This window comes from Thunnus albacares, chromosome 4 (genome assembly GCF_914725855.1).
Source record: "Thunnus albacares chromosome 4, fThuAlb1.1, whole genome shotgun sequence".
Lineage (NCBI taxonomy): Eukaryota > Metazoa > Chordata > Actinopteri > Scombriformes > Scombridae > Thunnus > Thunnus albacares.
The window spans coordinates 33,622,745-33,647,758 of record NC_058109.1 but is presented as its reverse complement, the minus strand read 5'-3'; the positions used below and the strand labels follow the sequence as shown (position 1 = coordinate 33,647,758).

Below are 25,014 nucleotides of genomic sequence, written 5' to 3'. Positions count from 1 at the left end.
TTAACAGAGACATCATTTTGACATGAAGACCTCACTTGAAGATGTAACTTTGGAATGAATTGGCTTTTAGAAATGAGAAACTTGTGTGTGATTGTGTGTTTATGATGTCGTCCATTAAGTAAGTAGAAAACATCAGTTGTAATGTATAATGATCATCACCACCTAATCCTCTATAACTCCAAGATTGTTGGTTTCATTTCACCTATGTTATTGTCATTTCTTGGTTATAACATCTCAGCTCATTAGATAAATTCATGATTGACATCCATTAGAATCATAGCATGGCCAATTTGTGTTTTTCAGTAACATTTTCCTCATATCAGGACATTTTACAGTTGTTAGTGCACGCTTGTTGAAAATCAACAATCACTGTTTCTTAACTAGTCAAAAATATCTGGCATTTCAGTACTGCGGTGTCTTGTCACTTATAAGCTGATATACAGTATATACTAATACTCTTATGTCTGTGAGAAGCTAATATTGGCTGATATTGTATTGTTTGGCAGATTTATTGGTCTCGATCTACTGCAAGGTGCTTTTGCATCACAAGCATTTCTTTGTTTCATCCAGTCCCCTACCCCTATGAGAAGATTAAATCACTGAAATTAGATTTAGAATTAGAATTTTTAAAAAAAAATTGAATCTGTTAACTAATTGTTATGGGATTTAAGTTATTAACATGAAACAGATTATGGGGGAAAATCCAACATCCCTATATAAACACTGTCAAGAGGACAATACATTCACTGCAGGAATTATCAAATAAAAGGGGGGTGTAATGAGATGAGCTTCATCATGTGAAAGAAAACATCACAAAATCAAGCAAGTGAATTTAAAATTAATCTGGATGAAGTGCATGTGGATATGGTCTGTATTTATTATGAAATAATTAGTTAAGTCCCCTGTTTCTCAAAAATATCTTTTTCTTCTTGTTCCTACAGTTGGATGTTTGAGCTTCACTGTGCAGAATGATGTATGTGCAGAGTTTGACACAAGAAGGTTGTTTTAACATTCATCTGCTGAAAGTGAAAAGCTTCTCTGTGCTCATTGAAAATATGATTTTAAGGGGCGGGCCTATAAGCATGATTTGTGACATCAGAACTGGTTTGGAGCCAATCCTGGTCCAGTATTCAACTTACACAAGTGTGGTGTGTAAACTTGATGCCTCCAGTGCACAAACACTGAGAATGAACTTTACAGTGAAGTAGGAGACATATTGTATCTAGAAGTTAAACTTTTGAAATGAAATATAGTTCCATATTTATGGATTCTGGAATTTTAAATGAGGGAGAAGAACTAGATGCCATTTTTAAGATTTTTAAGTGGTATTTAACTGTTTTTTGTTGGTACCTGTTTTGTGGAAAAACTTATCAGACACATTTTATTGTTCCAAGCAGAGTTTTTTATATATATATATCTTAATAGAAGTCTGGAGGCGTTATTGCTGTAGTTTACACCCCGGACAGCAGGGGGCGGTGATGCGCCTTTAAGCTCCTTGTAAGCTGCGGCAGCAACCCAGGACGAAGACGCAGTCAGAGGGTGGAGGAGAATTTCGACATGGCAGACAGGTGGGTACACTGTATTAATGACACATTTTTTTATTGAATTGACTTTAATGCCGGTACATGTAACGTTTAAAACACTCCACAATGACACCTGGTGTTATTCTGTAGCGGGGAGCCGACTGCTGCACTTTTATCCGACGCTTGCTTGTCTGGACAACCATGCTGGAACGTGCTGCTAGCTAGCTGTTAGCTCGATTGCGTTGGCTAGCAAGTTGTAAGGAGTGGTTAACTGACGTAGCTGGCACAGTGCGGTGCGACGGTGAGGGCACTTACATGCTTATAATTACTACATTTAATGAAACCTTCACACGGGTATGAACATCCAGTTAGCTAGTTAGCTAGTTATTTATGCCCAGTCATGTTGGTTGATTATAAGTAAGTTACTAGCTAGCAAGCTAGCGCCCATTCCCTGTAGAAGGAGTGTCGTTGTGACTCGTCCAGCTCCGAGTGTGAAGAACTGTTGACTTTCTATCTGAATTTAAGAGTTGCTGATGTCATATTTTACTCTAGACCCACCCTAAGTAAAGAGCTCGTCAAACTATCTTGGTAACAGAACAGCCTCACATATAAAAGAGTATTTCTAGTGTTCTAGGACAACAATGGACAGACAGCTTTCTGGGTTTGAGGGTTGCTTCCTCTCAAACGGACATTTGAGGAACATCTGGGTTTGCTTGGACGTTACAGGAGTCTGGGTGGAGGATACAGGAGTCTGGGTGGAGGTTACAGGAGGTTGGATGGAGGTTACAGGAGAGAGTGTGGAGGTAACAGGAGGTTGGGTGGAGGTTACAGGAGAGTATGTGGAGGTTACAGGGTGTTGGATGGAGTTTACAGGAGAGTGTGTGTAGGTTGCAGAATGTTGGGTGGAGGTTGCAGGAGGTTGGGTGGAGGCTACAGGAGAGTGTGTGGAGGATACAGGAGAGTGTGTAGAGGTTACAGGATGTTGGGTGGAGGTTACAGTTGAGTGTATGGAGGTTTCAGGAGGCTGAGTGGAGGTTACAGGAGGTTGGGTGGAGGTTACAGGAGAGTGTGTGGAGGTTACAGGATGTTGGGTGGAGCTTACAGGTGTGTGTGTGTGTAGGTTGCAGAATGTTGGGTGGAGGTTACAGGAGGCTGAGTGGAGGTTACAGGATGTTGGGTGGAGGTTACAGGAGAGTGTGTGGAGGATACAGGAGGGTGGGTGGAGGTGGTTGGAGGCAGAGAGAATGTGGGAAGCTGGCCTACCTGCTGCCAGCTGTAAAAGCAGTCTTTACTGTCAGAGTGGGTTTAGTAATAACAGGGAACGCAGGAACAGACTTGTTCCTTTAGTTTAAAGCTTGTGGCTGATGTTGTATTAGAACTCGGTCCAAAATAAGAAGTTTCTCATTGCTCAAGCAAATATTTGCTTTTAGTACTGAATCAATCAGTCAGATTAGAAAATCCACTAAACATCAATCTACACATTACTATACACAATCATTTTGATTCAGTTAAAATCAATGAATTGTTAAAAGGCTAAACATGATCTAGTTCCAGGCTCTCAAACGTTAGGAGTGTTTTTATATCATTACATATTGAATATATTTTGGTTTTAGATTAGTGGACAGACAAATAACCTGTTTGAAAAGTCATCGTTGGCTTTGGGAAATTTGACATTTCATAGCGGAAATGATTGACAGATTGCCTTCATTGATATATGAAAAAAATTACTCTCAATTTTAGTCCCCATCACCAGCTGAGCTGAATCAGAGAGATCCTTATCAATGTAGTTATTAAATGACAATTTAATCATAACTTCAATAATGAAATCTGTGGTCTTTGCTGTGTGATGTAGCGCCACTGCTTCTTTTCCCTGAAACATAATAAGCCTAATATCATATATCATCAAATGTAATAATTACAGTTCCAGCTAAATCTTTACAGTTGAAACAAGTCAATAAAGTGAAGACTGTTCCCAGATATGAATGAGTTTAGGTCCAGTCACTGAATGGAACATTCACTTCTTCTTTTCAATATCATTTGTTCATCTTTGTAGTTATCAGAAAGGACATTATCTAACATGATCAAGGTATTAAGAACATTTGAAATTCATCAAATGTTTGAACCAGTTGTCTCCAACCATACACCATTAACTCTGGGTGCACATTTTAATATATGTTCAGTAATCTTTGACAAGAAAAGGTGTTGACAAGAGCAGCAACGAAGAATCAATTAGTCAATGGACAGAAAAGTAAGTAATCAGAAAGGATTTTGCTAATTGTTGTCATTTCACAATTTATTGAGCAAAAATGGCAAAAAAAATGAATAAATAAATCACTGGTTCCAGCCTTCATAATGTAAATATTTCCTTGTTGTTATTTTCCTCTATAATAATAAACAGAATATCTTTGGGTTTTGGGACAAAACAAGACATTTTGGAGAATATCTCTGAAAACTTTGGATGGACATTCTTTACGGACACAAATTATCGCTTAAACTAGAAAAATGTTAAGTGGTAGAATAATGATAATGAAAATAATCGTTAGATGCAGCCTAAGTGTGGACAGCTGAGGTAAACATAGCGTTTTGTCTGGATGTCTTTAAAGTGTTTTCGCAGCATAATAACGCTCCGCTGCCAGCTGCTGTCCGTGGTACTGAACTGCCCAACATTTAACCGCCTGCTCTCCATCCTGCTGCTCTTACAGTCTTGTATGAACTTAAACTGGCTTGGAACAGACTACAGTTTATTCAGTCTTACAGTTTTTGTCACCATCTGTATCTTTATTCACATAAAACTAAATTCTTGTTGGCTCAGATCACAGTAACTTCTTACTCATAACAAACAGGACCACAGTTGTCTTGGAAGAGGACTCAGAGCAGTGCTGGATATCATCCACATTTTTTGATACTAGTTCCAGTTTTGGCACTGAATCATGACTTTTTTTCAAATGCTACTTCACTGCTCAATTTCATCTCATGCAAAATGAATAATCTGATCACACAAGTGCACATCAGTCCATCTCTATCAGAGTGTTTCTTTGAGGCATCTATTCAGTTGTATTTTTCCCACTTAACACCTAAGAGTTGGAAATTGCTGCTTTTATACCTGTTGTGAATTTTCCTCATGTGTTAAATTTCTTCCATCCATCTCTCTCCACAGTGTGAGGCCTCAGCATTTGGTCCTGTCAGGAGATCTGGATTCAGCTGGTGCTTTTCTGTGGTGTTGAGGAGGCTCTTCATCATTAAATGGGCCTGCTCTTTCACTGCAGCTCAACAGCTCAGTTTGCACTGTGGGATGAGGTAGTAGGTTGTATAGTTTTAGGGTCACACCCGCACTGGGAGATAACTATTCAGCCTACTGTCTTTCTCAAAGTGACAAAGACGCGTCTCTGTCGCCCCTCCATGCTTCCTTAATTCCAGTTTTCTCACATCAGTGTTTTCCGGATCCAGAAGTGTCTTTATACAGCAGTTTAATCTAGCTGTTCATGCAGTGTGAGGTAGTAGATTGTATAGTTGTAGGGTAGTGATTTTGCCCTGTTTCGGTGATAACTATACAATCTATTGCCTTCCCTGAGGAGCAGCATCTCTTCTCTTTCTTTCTAATAAATGTTATTCATACAGACCAGATGTTCAGACCTTTTTTTTAAAGATGTCCAGGATGTAACTGACAACTGCATGTTTCCTCTGTGATCACTAAACATGTTGTGTATCAGTTTTATGGAAGTTCTTATTCTATAGTACATATTGTGGTTCATAAATGGAATCTGCTATGATGTAAATGTTGTTTTTCTTTTTTACATTTTGTCAGTGTAAACATAAACTTACTTGCCTCTTTTTGCACTCTCTTGAGCTGTATAATAAAATCTGATATAATATGGAAAACTCATAGTTGATTAGCTTTATACTGAATTACTAACATTCAGATCCTCTTATATATTATAATAGATTTTTTATCTCTGATGCATCAATGTGTAAGCAACATTTTAACACTACCTGATCAAACTGCAGCTAATCGTAAGTTTTTTGTTGGATAGTCCTCTGTAAAGCAATCCATGGTATTATAAACAACAACAATATGAAACTTGACTAAACCCTCAAGTAAACCTCTTTCAGGTTTCTGACATGTAAACAAACGAATCAGTCACACTTTATGTCTTGGCTCTGTAATTTTCCAGATAGGGGTTATATGTATTTTAAAACTAACTATACAGAAAATATAAGCAAATGAATTTGTTGCTTGTTTAACCTTGAGTCTTAGTGATGAGTAGGTCAGCTGAACACAAAAATCTGAAACATGTCTACATGTGCAAGCAAACAAATCTATAACAAAGTTTCCAACAATAAGTGAATACATGCGTAGGTTTAAACAGAGCTTTTCTTTCAAGTAGAGTTCCATTTCCCACATGATTACAACCAGATTACATCATTCTTTCCAGGAAACAACCCCGGAAATGACTGACTCAAAAAGTAAAGCATTACAAATATATTTAGCAGAGCAACAAGTATATTTCCATCTGAAATGTAGTGAAGTAGAAATATAAAGTAGTATGACATGGAAATACTCAAACAACATGGTCTGAGCTCTGTTCTGTTCAGCTGTACTAATAAAGCTGTAATTAGTCCCGCCCCATCAGAAGCAACATCACCTGACTGGAAAACAACAAAGATGTCACACTCAGTCTGCTCAGACCCTGGATGAATAAATGTGAGTGGTTACTTTCCATCACTGTGAATATCACACTTCTGGCTAAACTTATAATGTAAAATAATATCATGTCCTATTCAAGTTATGATCAGGATCATTTTATAACTGTTCAGTTGTAGCTCAGTCAAAATCCACAATGTCACAGCAGTAAAATCATAAGAAAAAAATGGTTTCATAATCTGTCATTGATGGATCTGATTTTCTCTTATGATGTATTCAGCATATTATGAAGTAGAGTATGTAGGCTATCATTGGTTAGTGAATGTCCTGAAAGTATGAAAATTCCTTAATGAATATGACTTTTAGTGTAAATCTTACCCTACACACAGGATGGATCACCAACTGGGCAAAACAACTGCTCCGAGATCCCAGTAGTCCCAGATTCACTGTGTCAGTTGCTTTTTGATAAGATGATTGATTTGCTTGGTTATGTGTATTAAAGTATAATATCAACTAGATCCTGCATTATTACATAATCTTGTACTAGTGTCTAATAGAGGGACCACACAACATGTACTTGGTTTATATTGTGCTCACATGGAGCGTTTTCCTCAACAATGTTGTGTTTCATCAAATTACCACAAACCAATTGTCAGAAAGAAAAGCTGGAGCCTGGTTGTATTATTCCAGCACAACTTGTTGGTTTCTGACCGTCTGTGTAAAATATATTAAAGCTGATATCTACAGTATTTGTACTGATGGCTGTATGGAGACAGCAGGGGCCCTGTAGACAGGTGAATGCAGCCATGCAGTTCAGACAGATGATAGCAGCTACACAGCTGTGCCAGCAGATGGTGTTATAGTCCTTTGACAAGTCTAATCATCTTCCCAACAGAAGACCACCATGGAGTCTGTAAATCACCGAAGAATTATTAGTCATAAATGATGAGAAAATCTGATCCAGACTAATAGCTGTGCAGCTGTTTCGTGCTGTAAGCTGCTTATTATACCTGTTATTGTTGGGCTGGATTTACAGTAATTAAACAAATAAAGCTAGACTCATTTTTTCCCTTTGTGATGTGCTGCTCTGGTGAAATATGATTAAACCAGATTGTATTCAATAGTCCGCTTGATTTTTTTTTCTACATTCTTTTCGTTTGTGAAGTTTGTATTTTCCATTCTAATTAGCATTTATTGATTTAAAGTCTCTTGAGTTAATGACATTTGGCAGACAACATGTGCACCAGCTTGTCGAAAACACACATGGATGGAAAATGTGAATTAAGATGCGGATCTGTTATGCAGTGAGAGAAGAAGTACTCAGAACCTTTATAGACTGTAGTGAGTAAGTAAAAATACTATCAACAAAATGAGCTCAAAACATTAAAAGTAAAATGACTCATTATGCAGAATGGCCCCTATTATTTGATTATAATGTTGGATTATGTTGCTATAACAGTATTAAATCGTATTTCATAAGATGATGACATGTATAGTATGACTCTTTCTGTAAAGTAACTATACTAGATGAATATTAAGTAATAAGAACAATATTTTCACTGTGATGTAAAAGTACCATAAAATAGAAATACTCTAGTAAAGTACAAGTACCTCAAACTTGTCCTTCAGCTCAGTACTTGGGTAAATGTACTTAGCTTCTTGTTGTGTTAATAGTTTGAGATTTGAGGCGCAAATCTCAGCAAATGAAACGTGATCTGACGGAGATGGGGCTCTAGAAGTGCCAAGATAAACATGGATCGGTGGGAGGAGCGTTTATTGTTGGAAAATAAATAAAAAGTGCCGGTGGGTGGTTGTCTGTCAGACAGGCTACCGTTCAGTGGCCGGGAGGACATGCAAGTGAGCGCTGAATGATGCAGGGAAGTGTCCGGGAGGTGACTTGCTCTCTCAGTAACATGTAACAAGTATGAAGATCTGACTGGATTGTTACTTGAGCTGTGAGCGTGTGTGCGTCAGATACACGGACAGATGAGCTGAGCGTGTACCTGCAGGCTGAGAGAGTGTGTGAGCAGCTCAGAGGCAGATCCTCCGCAGAACACGCCCTGATAGAAAAGGTAGACACACACACTCACACACATACACATACACATACACATACACACACATACATACACACACACTCATATACTCACTCAGCGTGATCAGTGAGGAGCCGAGCTGCTTACCTGGAAACAACAGCCCCAATGCTCCACCACAGGCTCACACCATCGGACACCTACCAAATGAAATCAGGACGAAGGCATTTCCACAAACTCTGGTTCTTCCCGAGGAGCTTTATCCACCCCTGCAGCCCGGAACACCTGGAGATCCCGCGGGACTCGATAGAGAAATAAAGCTGCTTGTTGCAACAGCAGAGCATTCATCCAGCGGCTGGGTTTAGCACCATGAGTAGGAAGACACGGCGGTGGATTTTACATTTTTTCCTGTGCCTTGGAATAGTCTATTTGAAAATCGGGTGAGTTATTAGGATGGCCTGCTGGTTATCTGCACTTTATCACACAGAGGTGTTTAAGATTTTGAGGTCAATGTAGGAAAAATGTTGCTGAAATTAAGAAATTGGGGCTTTTAATAAAGATTCTTCAGACCTGTAGACAAATGAGGGGCCCCCAAAGTGAAGTCTGTGTTCCACTGCAAGTGGGGTATACATCAATTGCCCTTTTAAAAAAAATGCATTCAGTATAAGTAAGTCTAACTATAAAGCCCATCAGCACACCTGCAGATATTTAAATATGTCTAAAGTCAGATTATCTCCTCCAATGGAGGGTGTATGTAGAAACACCTGCAGAACTTCCATAGAAAAATGCCATATTTTAATCTCTCGCTTCCACCGCAGGGGTTTGTCGTCAGTGGTTGCGCTGGGAGCGAGCATCATATGCAATAAAATCCCCGGCTTGGCCCCCCGTCAGAGGACTATCTGTCAGAGCCGACCCGACGCGATCATAGTGATCGGAGAGGGAGTTCAGATGGGGATCAATGAGTGCCAGTTCCAGTTCAGACACGGACGATGGAACTGCTCGGCCCTGGGAGAGAGGACCGTGTTCGGGAAAGAGCTCAGAGTGGGTAAGTTGTACTTAGATTTTAATTTTAACATGTTGTACACCTGTAATAAGATTAGATCGGTAATAAGTCTGAAAAAATCTACATATGGTATTGAATCACTGGTGTGTTTAGTGCAGGCATTTTTGTTGTATTCCTTCAGTATTCTATGGGGTTCTGTGATGGGCCTGTTACTGAGTTTAAAGTGATCTTATTGCATTACTCTCAGCATTGTATGTAGATTCATATTTCTATAGTAGTTCATACCTTTCTACTGACACTTGTAATATATGAAAATGTTGTTTTCAAAGGTTAATAATATACTGAAAGCTTCCTAAAGTGAGAGCTTTACTTCATCTTAGAAATTGTTGAAACATTTCAGCATGCCTTATCGTCATAGTTACAGTCCTCACAAGATTTTAACTTAAAGTTAAAAAACCTTATATTAAAAATAAAGCGTTTTATTTTTTTGATTGCTGCACTACATTACACCAGCAACTTGATAAAGGTGCACACAGCATGCTTTAAGATGTATTTAAGAGTTGTATGTTAACTTCACTGTTTACAGTATCTAAGCAAGTGAATGAAAAAACTGGACAACGAGCTACAATGTGTCCAAAAATAGTTTTAAAAAAAGATATTCCTCTGAGGTACTCGACCTCTGACACTTTGACAAATGTCTGCGAATCTGAAGCTCAGACTCTGTGCATCTGCTCTTGGTGGGAAAATAAGCCGCAGATTTTATCCTGTATGTGGAATAAGGCTGGAGGCGATGCTTGCTCTAGAGACAGGACTGCGGAAATAAAGGGAGAATCATATTTAAAACGCCAGTTTTCCAATGTCTTGTCCGTGAAGTTCACCCTGTCATCTCAGAGACATGCAGAAATGCACAGCTTGGGTGTCAGTTTTCACTTCAGGTGTCATGAAGGATTACAGCTCACATCTTGTTGAAGCCTTTAATTTACTTTGATTGCTGCATTGTACATGAAGGCTTTATATTATATTATATTGCCAGAAATGTTTGTGGTGTAAGCTGCAATGAAAATGAGCACAGGCTAATCAGACTGACATGTTTGCTTTGTCAGTCTGATTAAATGTGATGCACATAGTTGTTAACAGCTGCAATATGAATAGTTTGATGTATGAATGAGTGGGCCAGTGCCTGATAGGTCAGTATGAACACTGATATCGCTCCCCATCTTCACAATTTATTAAATGAGCTCTGATTGTGATGATTGAGACGAGACATAAAAATCTCTAGTCAAGTATGCTTGTAACATCCAGATCTCCATCTACTTTCAGCCAAACCATCATGTATGTTCATAAAATATTTTCCCCCCAGAAGCTTCAAGTTCAGACAACTACTTTCTTCTAGGTTTATAAATTTACCTCCAGGTTTTGCAGCTTTAGCAGAAGATGATTTATGTAGAATGATTTTAAAACGCTGCTTCAGTGAAGCAACTACACTTTTTATTGCATATCATCAGATTTAAACAAGACTCAGACAGAGGTGTTTATATGCCTTTCATTAACACAAGACATTTCAGAATTTTAGAATCCAAATTTTAACCAAATGTCGACCAGAAGGCTGAATTCCAGGAGACAGCAGGTTGGCTGGAGTGGTCCAGCTGCCCTGCACAGAGTCTGTCTGAACCCATTGTTTTGTTTCAGCAGACTGGAACACTGATAACTGACAGAATACATAAATTTGGGATTATTGTTGGCAGGGATGCAGCAATGTACAGTATTTTGGCATTAGGATCAAGTATCCTCCCCACCCACCAAGTTGGCTACTTGAAGTAACTCACTGCAGGTACTGGTGTCTTCTGTACTGGTTGTAAAGGCAAATCAGAGTGTTTGAATTAGCAAATTATGTAATAGTTAATATGTTCAGTTTACAAATGGGGTGCCAGAATGCTGCTTTAAATTGTCCTCCAGGTCCACGTGTTCCAGCGAGGCTCTACATTCGCCCATAAATTTCAGTGGATGAAGGAGAACATTGACCTTAAATGTCGAAAATGTTTCTGTGGGTTTAATTGTTAAAGATGATGACTTTATTGGAGCCTTTTTGTAACTTATGGTCAATTTTGGATGGTTTCCACTTGCGCTCCGACTGGCATTATCTCCATTTTAATTAAAAAACGCAGTTGACCTGAAGCACTCAGATTTATGGGGTGGAAATCCGTCCATGTAGGGAGGCTCTGCATGCCTCTCAGATTCACCTCCACAGGGTGGATCCCAGGATGACGGCAGCTGGGACAAGGGCCAGAATGATGCCGCAATGTCTCCCACTGGATCATCTCAAACATACATTGTTACCAATCACATCTATTCAGTATATTAACTGTTGTGAGATTTGAAGACTAGTCAGCCACCTGAAGGTTCTTTGATCATAAATCATCATAAAGACAATGAAACTGCTTTTCTAGACTTAGTTTCCTGTAGTAGAGCTTTCTCCTGTTCCAAACTGCTCCATCATATTTTCTGCAAGATGCAGAGCTTTTTCCTGAAGTTTATCAGTTTTAAGAGAGCTTGATTAATGTATTCTACTTGGCTTGACCCATGTATTTTATGATTTGGTTTGAGGCAGCTATGCCAGGTATGTAAGGAGGCTTGACAGTGCCTGAAACACTGAATCCTGTTGTCGGTAATTGTGATTAAAAATGTCTTTTCTCTATCGCAGGCAGTAAGGAGGCTGCGTTCACCTATGCTATCATTGCTGCCGGCATTGCCCATGCAGTCACTGCGGCCTGCACCCAGGGAAGCCTGAGCGGCTGCAGCTGTGACAAGGAGAAACAGGGTTTCTACAACCAGGAGGAGGGCTGGAAGTGGGGTGGCTGCTCTGCAGACATACACTACGGCCTGGGCTTCTCCAAAGTGTTTGTGGATGCACGGGAGATTAAGCAGAATGCCAGGACTCTCATGAATCTACACAACAATGAAGTGGGACGCAAGGTATGTTTGTGTAATTTTAAAGTCTATTGTTAAACTCAAGCCCATTGCACTATTATGTCATAATCACCTGAAAATAAGTCATTTACAGTAGGTGCTCAGGGTCAGAAAAAATGGAGCACTCGGTGACAGAATCTAATGAATTCATATGTAATGATTTATCCTCTACATTTAGAACCACTCACCAACTCGTGGTCTCTAACCAGTTTGACTTCTATCAAACCACCTGCTGTAAGAGTGCACTGCACACTATATTTCTCCTTATGTGAGACTGTTAGCAGTTTAAAATCCAGTATACATAAAGAAACAAATGAACAGAGAAACATAGAAAGCGTAGCTGTTGAAGAAGTGCTTGAAAGCATTTTAATTATGAACGTTCAGGTTAACTGTGTATGGAGCTTTGCAAGAATGAGTGGTAAAAAAATCTAGACAAATCAGGTAGTATCCAGAAATCCATGCATGCATAAATCTATAAATCTATCTATTAATCTTATGATGAAGGGTTGCAGGGCTGTTCCAGCATACACAAGGACAAGTCAGATCATTTTAAGTTGCAATAATTTGGGCATATTCATTTGCTTTGGAGGATGCTGTTGCAGAAATATGGTTTCACTGCGACTGTTTAATTAAGCACCAGTACAGAGCAAAAGTTATTTTGCTAAATTGAGGTCTAAAGCAACATTATTTAAATTTTGAAAGTACAAATAATGTTGTGTTCTCCTTTTAAAAATGAAAAGTTAAATTTATGAGCAATCAAACCTCTTTCCAATTCACTTTATACAGCCTTACTTGGTCTGGTATGACCAATAGCTTATGATGGTTAATGTTAGCTACTGTTAGCAATCTTTAGATAGATGATGCTGTATAACAGACGTTACTGGGTCAGTTTGCTAACTTTATGACTCTTCTCTGCTTGTGCTACTTTTGCACTATGTTTAGTATGGACCCCACTGTACTGTACCTCATCTCAACTACTAATATTATGCATCCCTTACCAACCTCAACTCATTGTCCACTTGCATGCTTGTTCTGGAGCTTTTGACCATACACACAGTCCTCATCAGCTGATTGAGTTTGCTCATAGAACTGTAGATGTTCAAACTTTCCATGATTCTGGCTACCTCTAGGACTAAAGCTAAAAAACTAAATGTTCTAAATGACCTGTCAAGCTCAACTGAATAATTCTAGTTAAATTGAGGTAATGCTATATATATTCTTTTTTAACTCTGAGGCATTTATCGTTTTTGCATATGAGACAGCTTTAAATACACTGACAATGACACAGTGAGAGAGTACTGTACATCAACTGGGCAAATGAGAGTTAATTAAAGGATGAGTTGAAGTACAGTGACATCAGGAGCCAGTGAGGACAAAGTGTGGTCAAGGCAAGATCCTACAGTCATTTAGAGAACACAAACAATGTAGAGTCGAGAGCTAACAGTGCCTGACAAGATGCGCAGTGAGGTGAACTTGGAACCATGACCATCTGGGAGTGCATTAGCCAGACTCTGATGTTGTTTACCCATGGCAAGATGTAGGGAACCAAATGACAGATCAATAGAAAGTACAGGACTAGTCACAAAATGGCCCCACAAGAAAGCAATCTGTTGGAAAAGCAACTGATAGATCAGTGGAAGTCCGAGGTAATCTTACTACACTAATCCTTGATAACACTAAGTGTAATGATTTGCTGGCTGAAAGTAAAAGAGTCAGATTTTAAATGTTAATGTACACATATCTGCAGTTCATGTGTCCTGAATATTAAATTATGTACACGTTGTTAAATAGCACAGCTTCTTATATCATTCCATGAATTGTCATGTATATGGTGATGACTTTTAATCTAGCGCCATCAAGTAGAAATTGTAACTTGTCAAATACCTTGGTTTATATCTGCAAAACTAATGGCATTCCCATCAGTTAGTACTAATTAGCACATGTTAGCATGCTTACTGGCTCAATTAAGATTAGAAATATTATACCTGCTGTAACCGAGCGCCCTGGGTCCACCTAACTGTGTAAACTTAATAAGATGTTATAGCACGTCCAGCAGCAAACACTCTAAGGCAGGAGGATGTGAAGAAAGGAGGAATGGCAAGAACAGTCTGTGCAGGCAGTGGCAGAGTGGGTGCTGGTTTAGAGCGTCAGCGTTTTTATGGTGGAAGCCATACTTATGAACCATGACCCAGTCAAATGGGTCCAGCTCCAAAATCCACCTACTGCTCTGTCCAGTGGGGTCATTATGAATAGCCATGTGCCTGAAGTCCAGCAAAGGGCGATGGTCTGTTATGATGGAGAATGTAGATAGTCCAACATAGTGTTTGAATTTGCGCACAGCCCACATTACAGCCCATAGCTCTCATTCTACGACAGAGGCTATGACCTCTTCTAGTCCCTCACCATCCTGTGCCAACACCAACCCAACTGAGTCCTTAGAAGCGTCAGTGTAGATCATGAAAGGGAGTGTAAAGTTGGGCAGCATAACCACCGGAGAGGAGATGAGCACCTTGAGGTAAGTGAAAGCTGCCTCACACTCAGCCGTCCACTCAAAGGGCACCTTTTTCCATACCAAATGATTCAGTGGCCAGAGAATTTGTTAGACCCATAGGCATGGCTCGCCACTGGTACAAGCTCCTTCCTGTCGTAAAGGCCGTTTTCTCTCGGTCCTCCTTGGCCACTTCCACCTGCCAGTAGCCATTTGAAAAGTCAAGTTTGCTGAACCAGGATGAGCCAGCCAGGGCATCAAGGCCCCAGCCAGGGTATCACCCCCTCCCATGAGTCATCCACTTATTGGTGGTGTAAATCCTTGATTGTCACGAGGGGTCGAGACCAAGACAGTCAATGCAGAATCTCCACTTCCCCCTTTCTTTCTAACTGACACCACCAGGGATGCCCAGGGCCCACACCTCTTCTCCACAATCCCATCAGTTAGCAGACCAGCCACCTGATGTTCAATCTCAGCTTGTTTCTCAGGAGATGCATGGTTTGCACATGGCCTGGTAGGGGGATGGTCACCAGTCCTAATCTGATGCTTAACTAGTTTGTGCCTGCCTGTATTTCTGTCCGACAGGTTGAAAACACTAGTAAACCTCTGCAGCAGTTCTGACAACTCTGCCTTCTGCTGCACTATGATAGGTAAGCCGTCCATAATGACAGGAACTGCAGCAGCTGGCGGTGTGGCTACATCCACACCAGTGGGACAGGGGGGTGCTATAATGTCAGTTCCTCCAACTGGGTAAAATTCACCCAGGAGCAACCCCCTTTTGAGCTCAACTACCTCCCCTGTGGGATTGAGGATGCGATCTAATGACACCGTTTTTCACACTATTAATGTATGAGCAACCACCAGTTCCCTTGTCTCCAGAATGTTAGGTTCCAGATAGGCCTCAGAGTCTGCGGCAGGCAAGCCAGCACCACCAGGCGAAAAAACATTCACTGGCACAAGGGCCTCACTCAGAGGGGGAATGGTCATGACATCAGCAAGGGACACATTACAGCATTCAGGAACCAACTACAGCATTCAGGAACCAACTCACCACCCCGAAGCAGGAGCAAAGTAATGTCCGATAACTGTAACACGTCTAGCCCTAAGTCCAGCAGTGCATGGCCGAGCAGAACACTCTGGGTGGATTCCCTCAGCACATGGAAAGTGTGCTGCCAGCAGGTGGGGCCTACGCCAGGGTAACCGGTGCCCAACGTATCCAACATTTTTCCATTTACTGCACGGAACTCAATAAAGTTCTTTCTCAGGGGCCAGTTCAGCAGGGTGGGGACTGACATTGTCCTGCTGCAGTGATAGGAAATGCACACTGTGCTTCCTTGGCTCCTCACATCGGGCATGCCAGCCTGGAATAGGGTCCTACCTCCTGGCAGCTTAGAGGTGGTGGATATACCTGGGTCTGGGCGATGGCCTTGTAACAGGTGGCCCCACCGAGGTGGAAACTACCCACGATCAGGAGAGCAACCATGGTGTACATCACAGGAACCCCTTCACTGGCATCCCATCTCAGCACAGTTGTAGCTACAGCGCCCTCCAGAGGGCAAGTGGAATCCTCGCTCCCCCCATCAGTGTTCCACGCCCTCAGTCTCCGGTTTTCACCATACATCTTTTTGCAGAGATGGATTCTCACCCAGTTAGGCACCTGCGCATGTACTCACACAGCCTCTTTGCAAAGCTACCCTGGCATTCTCACATCGCTCCACCACGGTCAAAGCCTCCTCCAGGTCACACCCTGTGTGGCACCTTGCTCCAGACACTTGGCCTTTAATGTCGGGTCCAGGCCGACAAGAAAGTGCTGAAACTTCTCCTCCCTCTGCGCAATGTCCCCGTAGTCTGGGTGTGCCTCCACAACCAGCCGGCTCACGTCAGTGGCATACACCTCCAAGCTCTTACCAGGAGTGCACATGTGAGGAAGGCTGGCCCTGAAGTGGTCCATAAACTGTCTCTGTCTAAACACCACTCCAACTCTCTCTTTAACAGCAGCATAATCTGATTTGACTGCAACAGGACAGCTGTCCCATAGCAGATAAGCAGAATTGCTGAGGCGAGTAGGAAGAATCTTCACCAGCTTACTACTACAGTCGCTGCCACCTCCCATAATTGCACTGATGACCACCTCTAAATGCCTCCTCCAACTGCCTCACCCAGCTGAGGAAACTCTTGCTCCCATCACCAGTGAAGGAGGCAGGCAAGTCAACCTTGATGTCCCTGCCGGGCGAGCATTTGTCGAACCTCCCTGTGTCAGGTTTAAAAGGGTTCTCGTCTCCACAACACATGTAACGTAGTTGTGCACAGTCTTTGAAGCTCCGCACAGGTTTAGCTAGCTAGCTATAGTGGGAAAGCTAAATCAACAGCGCGGATAATAGCTCGACACCAACAAAGAAAAGAACTGACAGAGGCCCGTAGAAGAACATCGATGCCACCAATGTAACCGAGCATACTGGGTTCGTCTAACTGTGTAAACTTAATGAGAAAACAATAAACAGGACGTTAGCCATTATCAAACCAACCATATCCTGCCTTACGGCAACTCAGAGGGACACAGTACCTCACATACAGAAGCACATAGTAAAACATAGAACAGTCTATTACACCACTTGCTAAACATCAGCATGTTGCATTATCAATGTGAATATGTCAGCATACTGATGGTAACATTTAGCTAAAAACACTGTTGTGCTGTTGTATTGTGTCACAGAGTTGCTAGCATGGCTGTAGACTCTTGTGCAGTGTTCCAATTCCAAACTAAATACTACTTGTATACAGTTTTTTACTATCTACTTCATAGTATGCATTTTTTTGCAGTAGATAAATCAACATATATTACATTGTTGTGTAGTAGCAAAAATTATGAAATCCATACACTATGTAAAGGCAGTCAAACTGTGGCTTCAAAATGCTACCACCAACTAAACCTAAAACAAATTAATTATCGTTGGTTTTCTGAAGATGTTCCTGGAGCTGTTTCATCATCATCCACAACCACTTACTTTTCACTTTTAGATTGACAGTTTCCTTCGTGCATGGCGTTGCGGGACAGCAGTGTCCATCAACAGCACACCCAAAAACCAAGAGCTTTTTAGTATGCATACCAACTTTCCAAGTTTAATTTTCACACAGTGTGTGTGTTTTTTTTGTTTTGGACTGTTGGCCAGATAAAGCAAGGAAACTTAAGATGTTGTCTTGGCTTCTGGGAAATTGTGATGTGCATTGTCAGTATTTTCTGACATTTTATAGACTAAACAATCAATCGTAACCTTTAACAGATGTACATGTACATAATGATGTGGAAACCCTCGTTTCCTTGTAGTAATTATAGAACTACCAGTTCTTGCAGTACCTATCATTATGCCAGATATGTTAGATGTCTCAGGTTTGACAGCCTGAAAAATATCTTCTGTAATTTCTCAGTGTGCACTTCTTTTTATTAGATGAATATATGTGTAAAAATTGAGAGGCTGGGAAGTTACTCTGCTCAGACAGATGTCATGTAAGTGTCATAGCGTCAGGTCGTGTGTGGTTCTTTCATCTCTCTGGACTAGGCTTTGGGGGGAGGAGGCTTCATATTTGAGGTCTGGCATCAGTCACAATGTGATACAGTGTGTGAATCTCTTAATATGCACTTACTAAAGCAATACCTCTGTAATTATTGTAGTAAGGCTTTCATGTTTAATTGGAGATGATGTCAGTGTGTGTTTTGAGTGCCAACCTTCAAATTTCTTGAGAAGAATAAACAATAGTATAAAAGGTGCCACGGGAGGCTTAGAGGGGGTTCTGTTAGACAAACAATGGCAGCGTCGTTGGCATTTCACTTGACTGAACTCCATGAATTAAATGTTTGTCAGGTCTTGGGGGCATGACCACACTAAGCTGTATGCATCCAAGGCTTCTGACAATTACCCCACGAGACTCCAGAAAGTCTGAGGCCATATCAGAGTGGAATAATTAAAAAGCTGGGTGAGGCTTCTCTAATGCCAGCAAGGGTTCCCACTCAGTGAGGAAGAAGGAGGGTTAGCTGATGTCATTCAGCCCAAGGCACGGAGAGAATACCCAGGCTGCTTTGCCAAACTCACCGAAAAGTTCCACTCTAACCATGAAAAGGCCTTTCACTGCTGCCAGTCAGTTCACTATAAATGCCTGGATCTGGTGACTCTTTAGTCACTGCATGCGCTTAAATTAATCCAGCTTCTATCTGAATTCATCAACGTAACAGATTGATTTTATTCTAACCACAGATGTAGGGTGGTTTCGAGTTCACAGTGCTTGGTCTCTATTTTTGTTGTTAATCCAGTTTGTCAAGATGATCCATGAAACAAAAAAACATCATTCTGTAGAGGCAATATTTAGGCATCACTATCAGTTTTTTTTATCTATTTTTTGGGGCATGTTGCCTTTAATTTAATAGTAGGGACATGTTGTCCATGTGGTATGCATCCAAACCCACTTTTTTAAATAGGATTTAAAAAAAATCTTTTTTAAAAATGCTTTTTAAATAAATTTTTAATAAAGGGTCTGCTCATGAAATCAGACCTTTCAGTTACTACAGTATAAGCGTTTTCTGAGTGATGCTAATTACAACATGACCTTGTTCACTGTAAACTACAGCGATCAGTCTTTTTGCAGCAGGAATATTTATAATATTTGTTGTGGTTTCACTGCACCCTGTGAAAAATGTAATCTATTTATATGAACAATCTGCCCTTTTTCTAAACAAACTTCATGATCTGCCTATTCAGAATATTTGTTACGTCTTCTATGGATGCTGTTGCAGTGAGTCTTGCGCTCCTTGTTGCTACTAACATTTGTAGTGCAGGAATTAAAAGGTATTTCATTTAATTTATGAAACACAAATGTAAGGCACCTCCCAAAACTTGTGTGAAACGAGTGTATGAAGTTAGAGATGGTCCACATTTTTGTGGGAGTGTGTTTTGAGGCTCATGCTGTCTTGTAAAAGAATGGTACATACAGAGCTACTAGCCACAGGGTGACATACTGTAGCAGCTCTGAGATCTCTGGAATGCTTACATTCATTTGGAATGCTAGAAAACGTTTGTCTCAACCTGTTGAACTATTCATGCAATATGTTAGACTGAGTATTTCTGTGAACTCATCTTTTTTTAGCTGCTCATTATAAGAAGACAGCAACAAACAAACTGTTGGGAATTGTGTGCAATGTTAGAACTTCTTAGCTTTTAGTTTTTAACAGTGAAATTAAGTGAATGAATGAAGTTATGAAGGTGTTAACAGTGAATGAAGGTGTGATAGACATTTGATCTAAAAGAAATTAAATGAATGAATCTGATTGGATTTCAGTTGAGCAGTTGTAGCTCTATACACCTTTCAGTTTAAAACTTTGAAACCTTGTTCTATCTTAACTTTTCCTCCATGTTGCAGGTCCTGGAAAAAGGCATGCACCTGGAGTGCAAGTGTCATGGCGTGTCGGGATCCTGCACCACTAAGACCTGCTGGACAACGCTGCCCAAGTTTCGCCAGCTGGGATACATCCTCAAGGACAAGTACAACCATGCCGTGCACGTGGAGCCGGTGCGAGCCAGCCGCAACAAGCGCCCAACCTTCCTAAAGATCAAGAAACCCCACTCCTACCGCAAGCCCATGGACACAGAGCTGGTCTACATCGAGAGATCGCCTAACTACTGCGAGGCCGACGCTCTGACCGGAAGCATGGGAACGCAGGGCCGCTTGTGCAACAAAACAGCTCAGCAACCCAACAGCTGTGATCTGATGTGCTGCGGTCGAGGATATAACACACACCAGTACTCGCGCGTTTGGCAGTGCAACTGCAAGTTCCTGTGGTGCTGCTACGTCAAATGCAACACCTGCAGTGAGAGGACAGAGGTGTATACCTGTAAATAGATATATTTATTGGACATGTTTTTAGACACACAGCTAGACTGGACTGTTTGCGAGTGTGTGTTGGTGTTAATGTGTTTCAGAATAAGGATTCTCTGTGGCTGATACAAACATGTGGAGTGACTGCCTTGCTGCATTCACAATCACAACAACTGGTTTCTCCACCTTGTGTTGTTTATACTGATGCCAATGGACATCTGCCATGACACTGGACAACCTATGGGCTCATAAATTTTATTTTTATCTTTTAAGTTGAACGCCATTTCATGCCCCGGGCTTTCTCTGCAGGTCTAGTTTATTGGCATGACTCACCTCAAACAGTGGTTGATTTTTTTCTTTTTCTACATTAATAATTTATTCTATGAGAAAACTACTGATGATTTTGAGAATTCACTGTTAACTAAATCCAGTAAGGTTGGTGTAAGATGCCTGGCATTTTAGTTAAATCTTCAAGTGCACTTAAAAGCAAAAAGCATTTTCTTGTGACTATCCTTTTTTTTTGACAAGACTTTAACACTGGAGCTGAAAACTGACACTGATTTGAGTCTGTCTGAACACAGTAAACCCAGTCCCAACAGTCTGAAATTACAGCAGGTCAAAACTGAACTCGACTGAATGACATACTGTTTTTGGGACCCTGCAGCTTCTGTTCCTAAGCCTAGCAGAAGAACATTAAACTACTGATACTGGGCTCGGTATGATAGTATTGTTTCCTTCTTGTTCCTGTCCCACTTGCCCTCCAGTTTGCTGCTAGTTGTCTGGAAAGTCATGGAGTTTGTGACCGAGCAGCCATATTGACTCTTCAAGCTAATTCAACACCAGCAGGAGCAAACGCAAGCTTCCAGACATAAATTCCCCTTAATGTTGGTTGATAGAATATATTTTGTAAGAGATTATTTTTATATAAATATTTTTTATTTATTTTCTATCTCATTATGTAAGATATTCTCCCTCTTTAGCATTTCTAAATGTTCAGTCACTGAACTTAGCAAAATGAAATGACCCACTGAAACACTGTTTGGAAAATGTGCCTTGTTCCTCAGTAGCAGAATATAATAATGTTATACTGAAATGTGCAGTATTGTGATTTATTACTTTCAGGAAACATGATCCAACCTTAGAGAATTAAAGTCCTGGCATCACCTGCAGGCTAGCTGCTGTACCATTAATGTTCTGTAACTCAATGCTATCTCTGGTAGAGGGTTGCTTTCATCTGTTTCTCAAAAAGCAAACTGTGTTTTGGGGGTTTATTGGCATTAGAATTTGAACCTTTATTAATTTTAACCAAGTTAAACAGGGTTTCATTTGTTAGCAGACAGAAACTATTTTCTAACTACATTTTTAACAGAACTTTACACCTGTGGTACTTTTTTTTTTTTTTTTTTTTTTTTACCAGTAATATGTCATTGTAACTGTTGGTTTCTCCCTTATTTACAATATCCATCCAAAGTCATCTCTCTTGGTCATCTTTCCCTCTTTTTAGCTGTGGTTGTCCAAAAAATGCTGTTTGGTCCTCCCCATGCTGTTTGGTTAGCCATGACTAGCGAAGCCACTCGACTGTTCTCTCCTGTTGAGTTTGAGATGTTTAAGCCAGAAAAGTCTTATGGGAAATGATGTTTGTTAAAGGCTGCTGAGAACAGAAATAATAAATAAATATGTACAATTATCAGATTACAATTTCCATCTATTTACGCATATTGAACAGCATGACATACTGTTGACTATGGCTACATTTTTAGAAATTTGCATTACTTCAAATGTGATGCAAATGAGGTATTATTACTTCAAGGAGAACCTAAAGTTATAGTTTCACTTTGGCTCTCTATAAGATTAACTAGTGATTCACAGATATACAGTTTGTGCAAGTCTATCACTAACACAAAGGGCTGGGTATCATAAGATATAAATATTTTATGCCTAATAGACAGTCCAAAGATGACAGGAAATGAGGGGCAAGATAGATGAGGAATGACCCTGGATGTATAAAGAGAACTGGATATGTTGCCGCCACTCAGCCTTGCTGCCAAATTTTCCTAGTGGTCACTCACAGTATTGCAGCAAAAATATCCTCCGCGGCCTGAAAAGCATTTTCCCCATATACTACCTATAGACCTCTATAAAACTGTTGGTAGGACACCTCAAACTGCAAATAAGGTCAATTATGATGCCTTGTATTACGAATTTTTAATCCATGAAGGTTTTATATTTGTAAAACTCTTTTCAAGCCTTTTGTGACGTCATCTTAATGTAAAGTCTATGGGCCGGACAGGAACGTGTAGGTGGGGCCAGTTGGAGAAACACTACTGCGCACATTCAGTGGGCTGCACAATACGGAAACAAACCCTGAAGCTAGAAATATTTTAGTCTTATGTGCCAGGTGAGCAATTTTCATTCGATTGAATAGATGCCTTCTTTGAGTCTGGTATCCAGTTCCTACAATATATCCCAGGGAATGACATGCAACAGGTCCTGAGTGGACACAAACCAGGGACAGTTTATGGTTGGCACCTTAACTCCTAAGTCACCAGAACACCAAGCTGGGTATCATATTTCACGTTTTCCGATATGCTGAAAATATCATACCTGAGTTTTGTTACTAATACAAAAACAAAAATAAATAATGAATTAAATTAAAGTTTTGAAGATATCTGATCTAAGCATAAGTAGAAAAGATTAAGAATCTGACTGAGCATTCAATCCCAAATTTCAGTATTTGACAAGTTTATACACTTTGTTTTTAAAAAACATTTCTGTCGGTACTCAATAAGTACTAAGGTTTGATACCCAGCCCTAATGCTTAAATGTAAAACAATCAGAGGTACCTTAAAAGGGACACTAGAGACCAGTCTTGATAGTACAGTATCATGAAAGGTTGATAATAGATAGAAGGAGGGTGAATTACATGGCTATTGTTGCAGAGGCCATGCGTTTTTTCACAGTTTTGTTATTATTAAGAGTTTCTAGTGAAGTGCCAGTCAGTACTTACTCAGTCCTCATTAAAGGTTGTTCTTGTATGTGACTGAACTTATATCACCCAACTGCTGTAGTGCTCTTAAATCAGAGGTCATTGTTGACTTGTTTCATGTAAAACCACATTGTCTTTTCATTCTTTTTTGGTTAATAAATGTTGCCTCTGAATTGACAGATTGTTTTTTGTTTAATACACATTTTTGCAGTTTGGTTGTTATATGAGGACACATCACAGTCAAATAGGCGTGATTGAGGGTCGTGGTGCAGAGTGTGTCACAGCAGTGTGTGTTCCTCAGTGAACAGTGGGAGTCTGGAGCTGCCGGCTGATGGATTACTCTGACATCTGCTTCATTCACTCCTCACTAACGTTGCTACAACAACCACACTGTGCCCCCCAAAAATTCTCCTCGTCTCATCGAGAGGCCAGACTGCCCATTAACAAAATGGTAACCATGCAAAACCCAGATAAAATTTGGATGCTATTTATTTTGTGGAAATGGCAAATGGGAAGAAAGCGGGGAGGGGCCTTTACAATTGGAAGGGGAGGATGTCAAGAAGGATTTCAATCTGAGCAATAGAAAAGGTCTTAACTCCCGGAATAATCGGCACAAAACATTCCTCGGCTAAACTTTGCCTCAATAGAGTGACGCTTTCAAAAGGCAGCTGGCCAAACAGCCTCGGTTAGAGTAACACCAAGGCTCTGTCACTGAGAACTCAACAACATTATCTGAGTCTCACAGAGTGCACTTCCCTATTCACATCTCCAATGATGTGGCTTCCAACTTACTCTGTCAACATGAAATAAGACACAGTCACAGACAGAGAAATGATATCTAAACATACTTATTACCTATTATCTTATCCTTCATTCTATCAATCTATCATTATCAATCTTATCTTTCCTTCTGCTCACTCACTTATAAACCTCTTTAAATATACGCTTTATGTATCCAACTGTAGTTCCACTTTCTAATAAGGCACACTTCATAAAAACTTAATTAATTTCATTTCATTTTTTGGTTGCTGGGTTTTAAAAATCACTGCAATGATACGGCACAGCTGGCCTTCTTCTGGCCCAGACAAAATGGATGTGAGCCTGAAATGGCCCACATGTAAAATAGCAACTATGGTCCAAATATCCCAAATCAAATGTGGGTCTATTTTGGTAAAGATGTGATGCTCTCAGTTATGTGTATTCTGGATGTGGGCCAGTTCTAGTTTATCTGGTTTGTTCTTTGGTGACATACAGCTTGCTTGTGGCCCAGATCTGGGAAACAGGAGCGGACTGCCCAGGTGCCATCATTCCATTCGATATGTGGGTAAAAGTGCCAAAAGTGTTGGGTGTGGGCCGGATCTGGGCCACAGCAATTTTGCTATCTGGGACAGCATGAAACTTGTTCTCAATTTTCGTCAGTCACTTAACTTATCAGGAAGACCACTTCAATTGATTATTTGCCATCAACAGCATCACTTACCTCCAGGAAAAGACCTACAGAGCATCT

General features: G+C 40.5%; 1 protein-coding gene and 1 long non-coding RNA gene across 2 annotated transcripts; both read left to right on the top strand.

Moving 5' to 3' along the window:
- The first annotated feature begins 1,500 nt into the window (after window positions 1-1,500).
- LOC122980979 lies at window positions 1,501-5,402 on the top strand. The gene is made up of 2 exons (XR_006403134.1): window positions 1,501-1,568; window positions 4,681-5,402. It is a non-coding gene; the product is annotated as an uncharacterized LOC122980979 (long non-coding RNA).
- A 2,332-nt stretch (window positions 5,403-7,734) lies between these two features.
- wnt7aa (wingless-type MMTV integration site family, member 7Aa) lies at window positions 7,735-23,684 on the top strand. Its single transcript, XM_044350289.1, has 4 exons — window positions 7,735-8,638; window positions 9,017-9,243; window positions 11,903-12,174; window positions 20,066-23,684. Exons 1-4 carry the CDS (start codon window positions 8,568-8,570, stop codon window positions 20,543-20,545), a joined length of 1,050 nt encoding a protein of 349 aa, XP_044206224.1. The 5' UTR covers window positions 7,735-8,567; the 3' UTR covers window positions 20,546-23,684.
- The last annotated feature ends 1,330 nt before the right edge of the window (window positions 23,685-25,014 follow it).

Coding starts and splice junctions, on each gene's coding strand:
- wnt7aa (XM_044350289.1), top strand. CDS start 8,568: ATGAGTAGGAAGACACGGCGGTGGATTTTACATTTTTTCCTGTGCCTT. Junction 9,244..11,902: donor CGGGAAAGAGCTCAGAGTGG/GTAAGTTGTACT, acceptor TCTCTATCGCAG/GCAGTAAGGAGGCTGCGTTC. Junction 12,175..20,065: donor ACAATGAAGTGGGACGCAAG/GTATGTTTGTGT, acceptor TCCATGTTGCAG/GTCCTGGAAAAAGGCATGCA.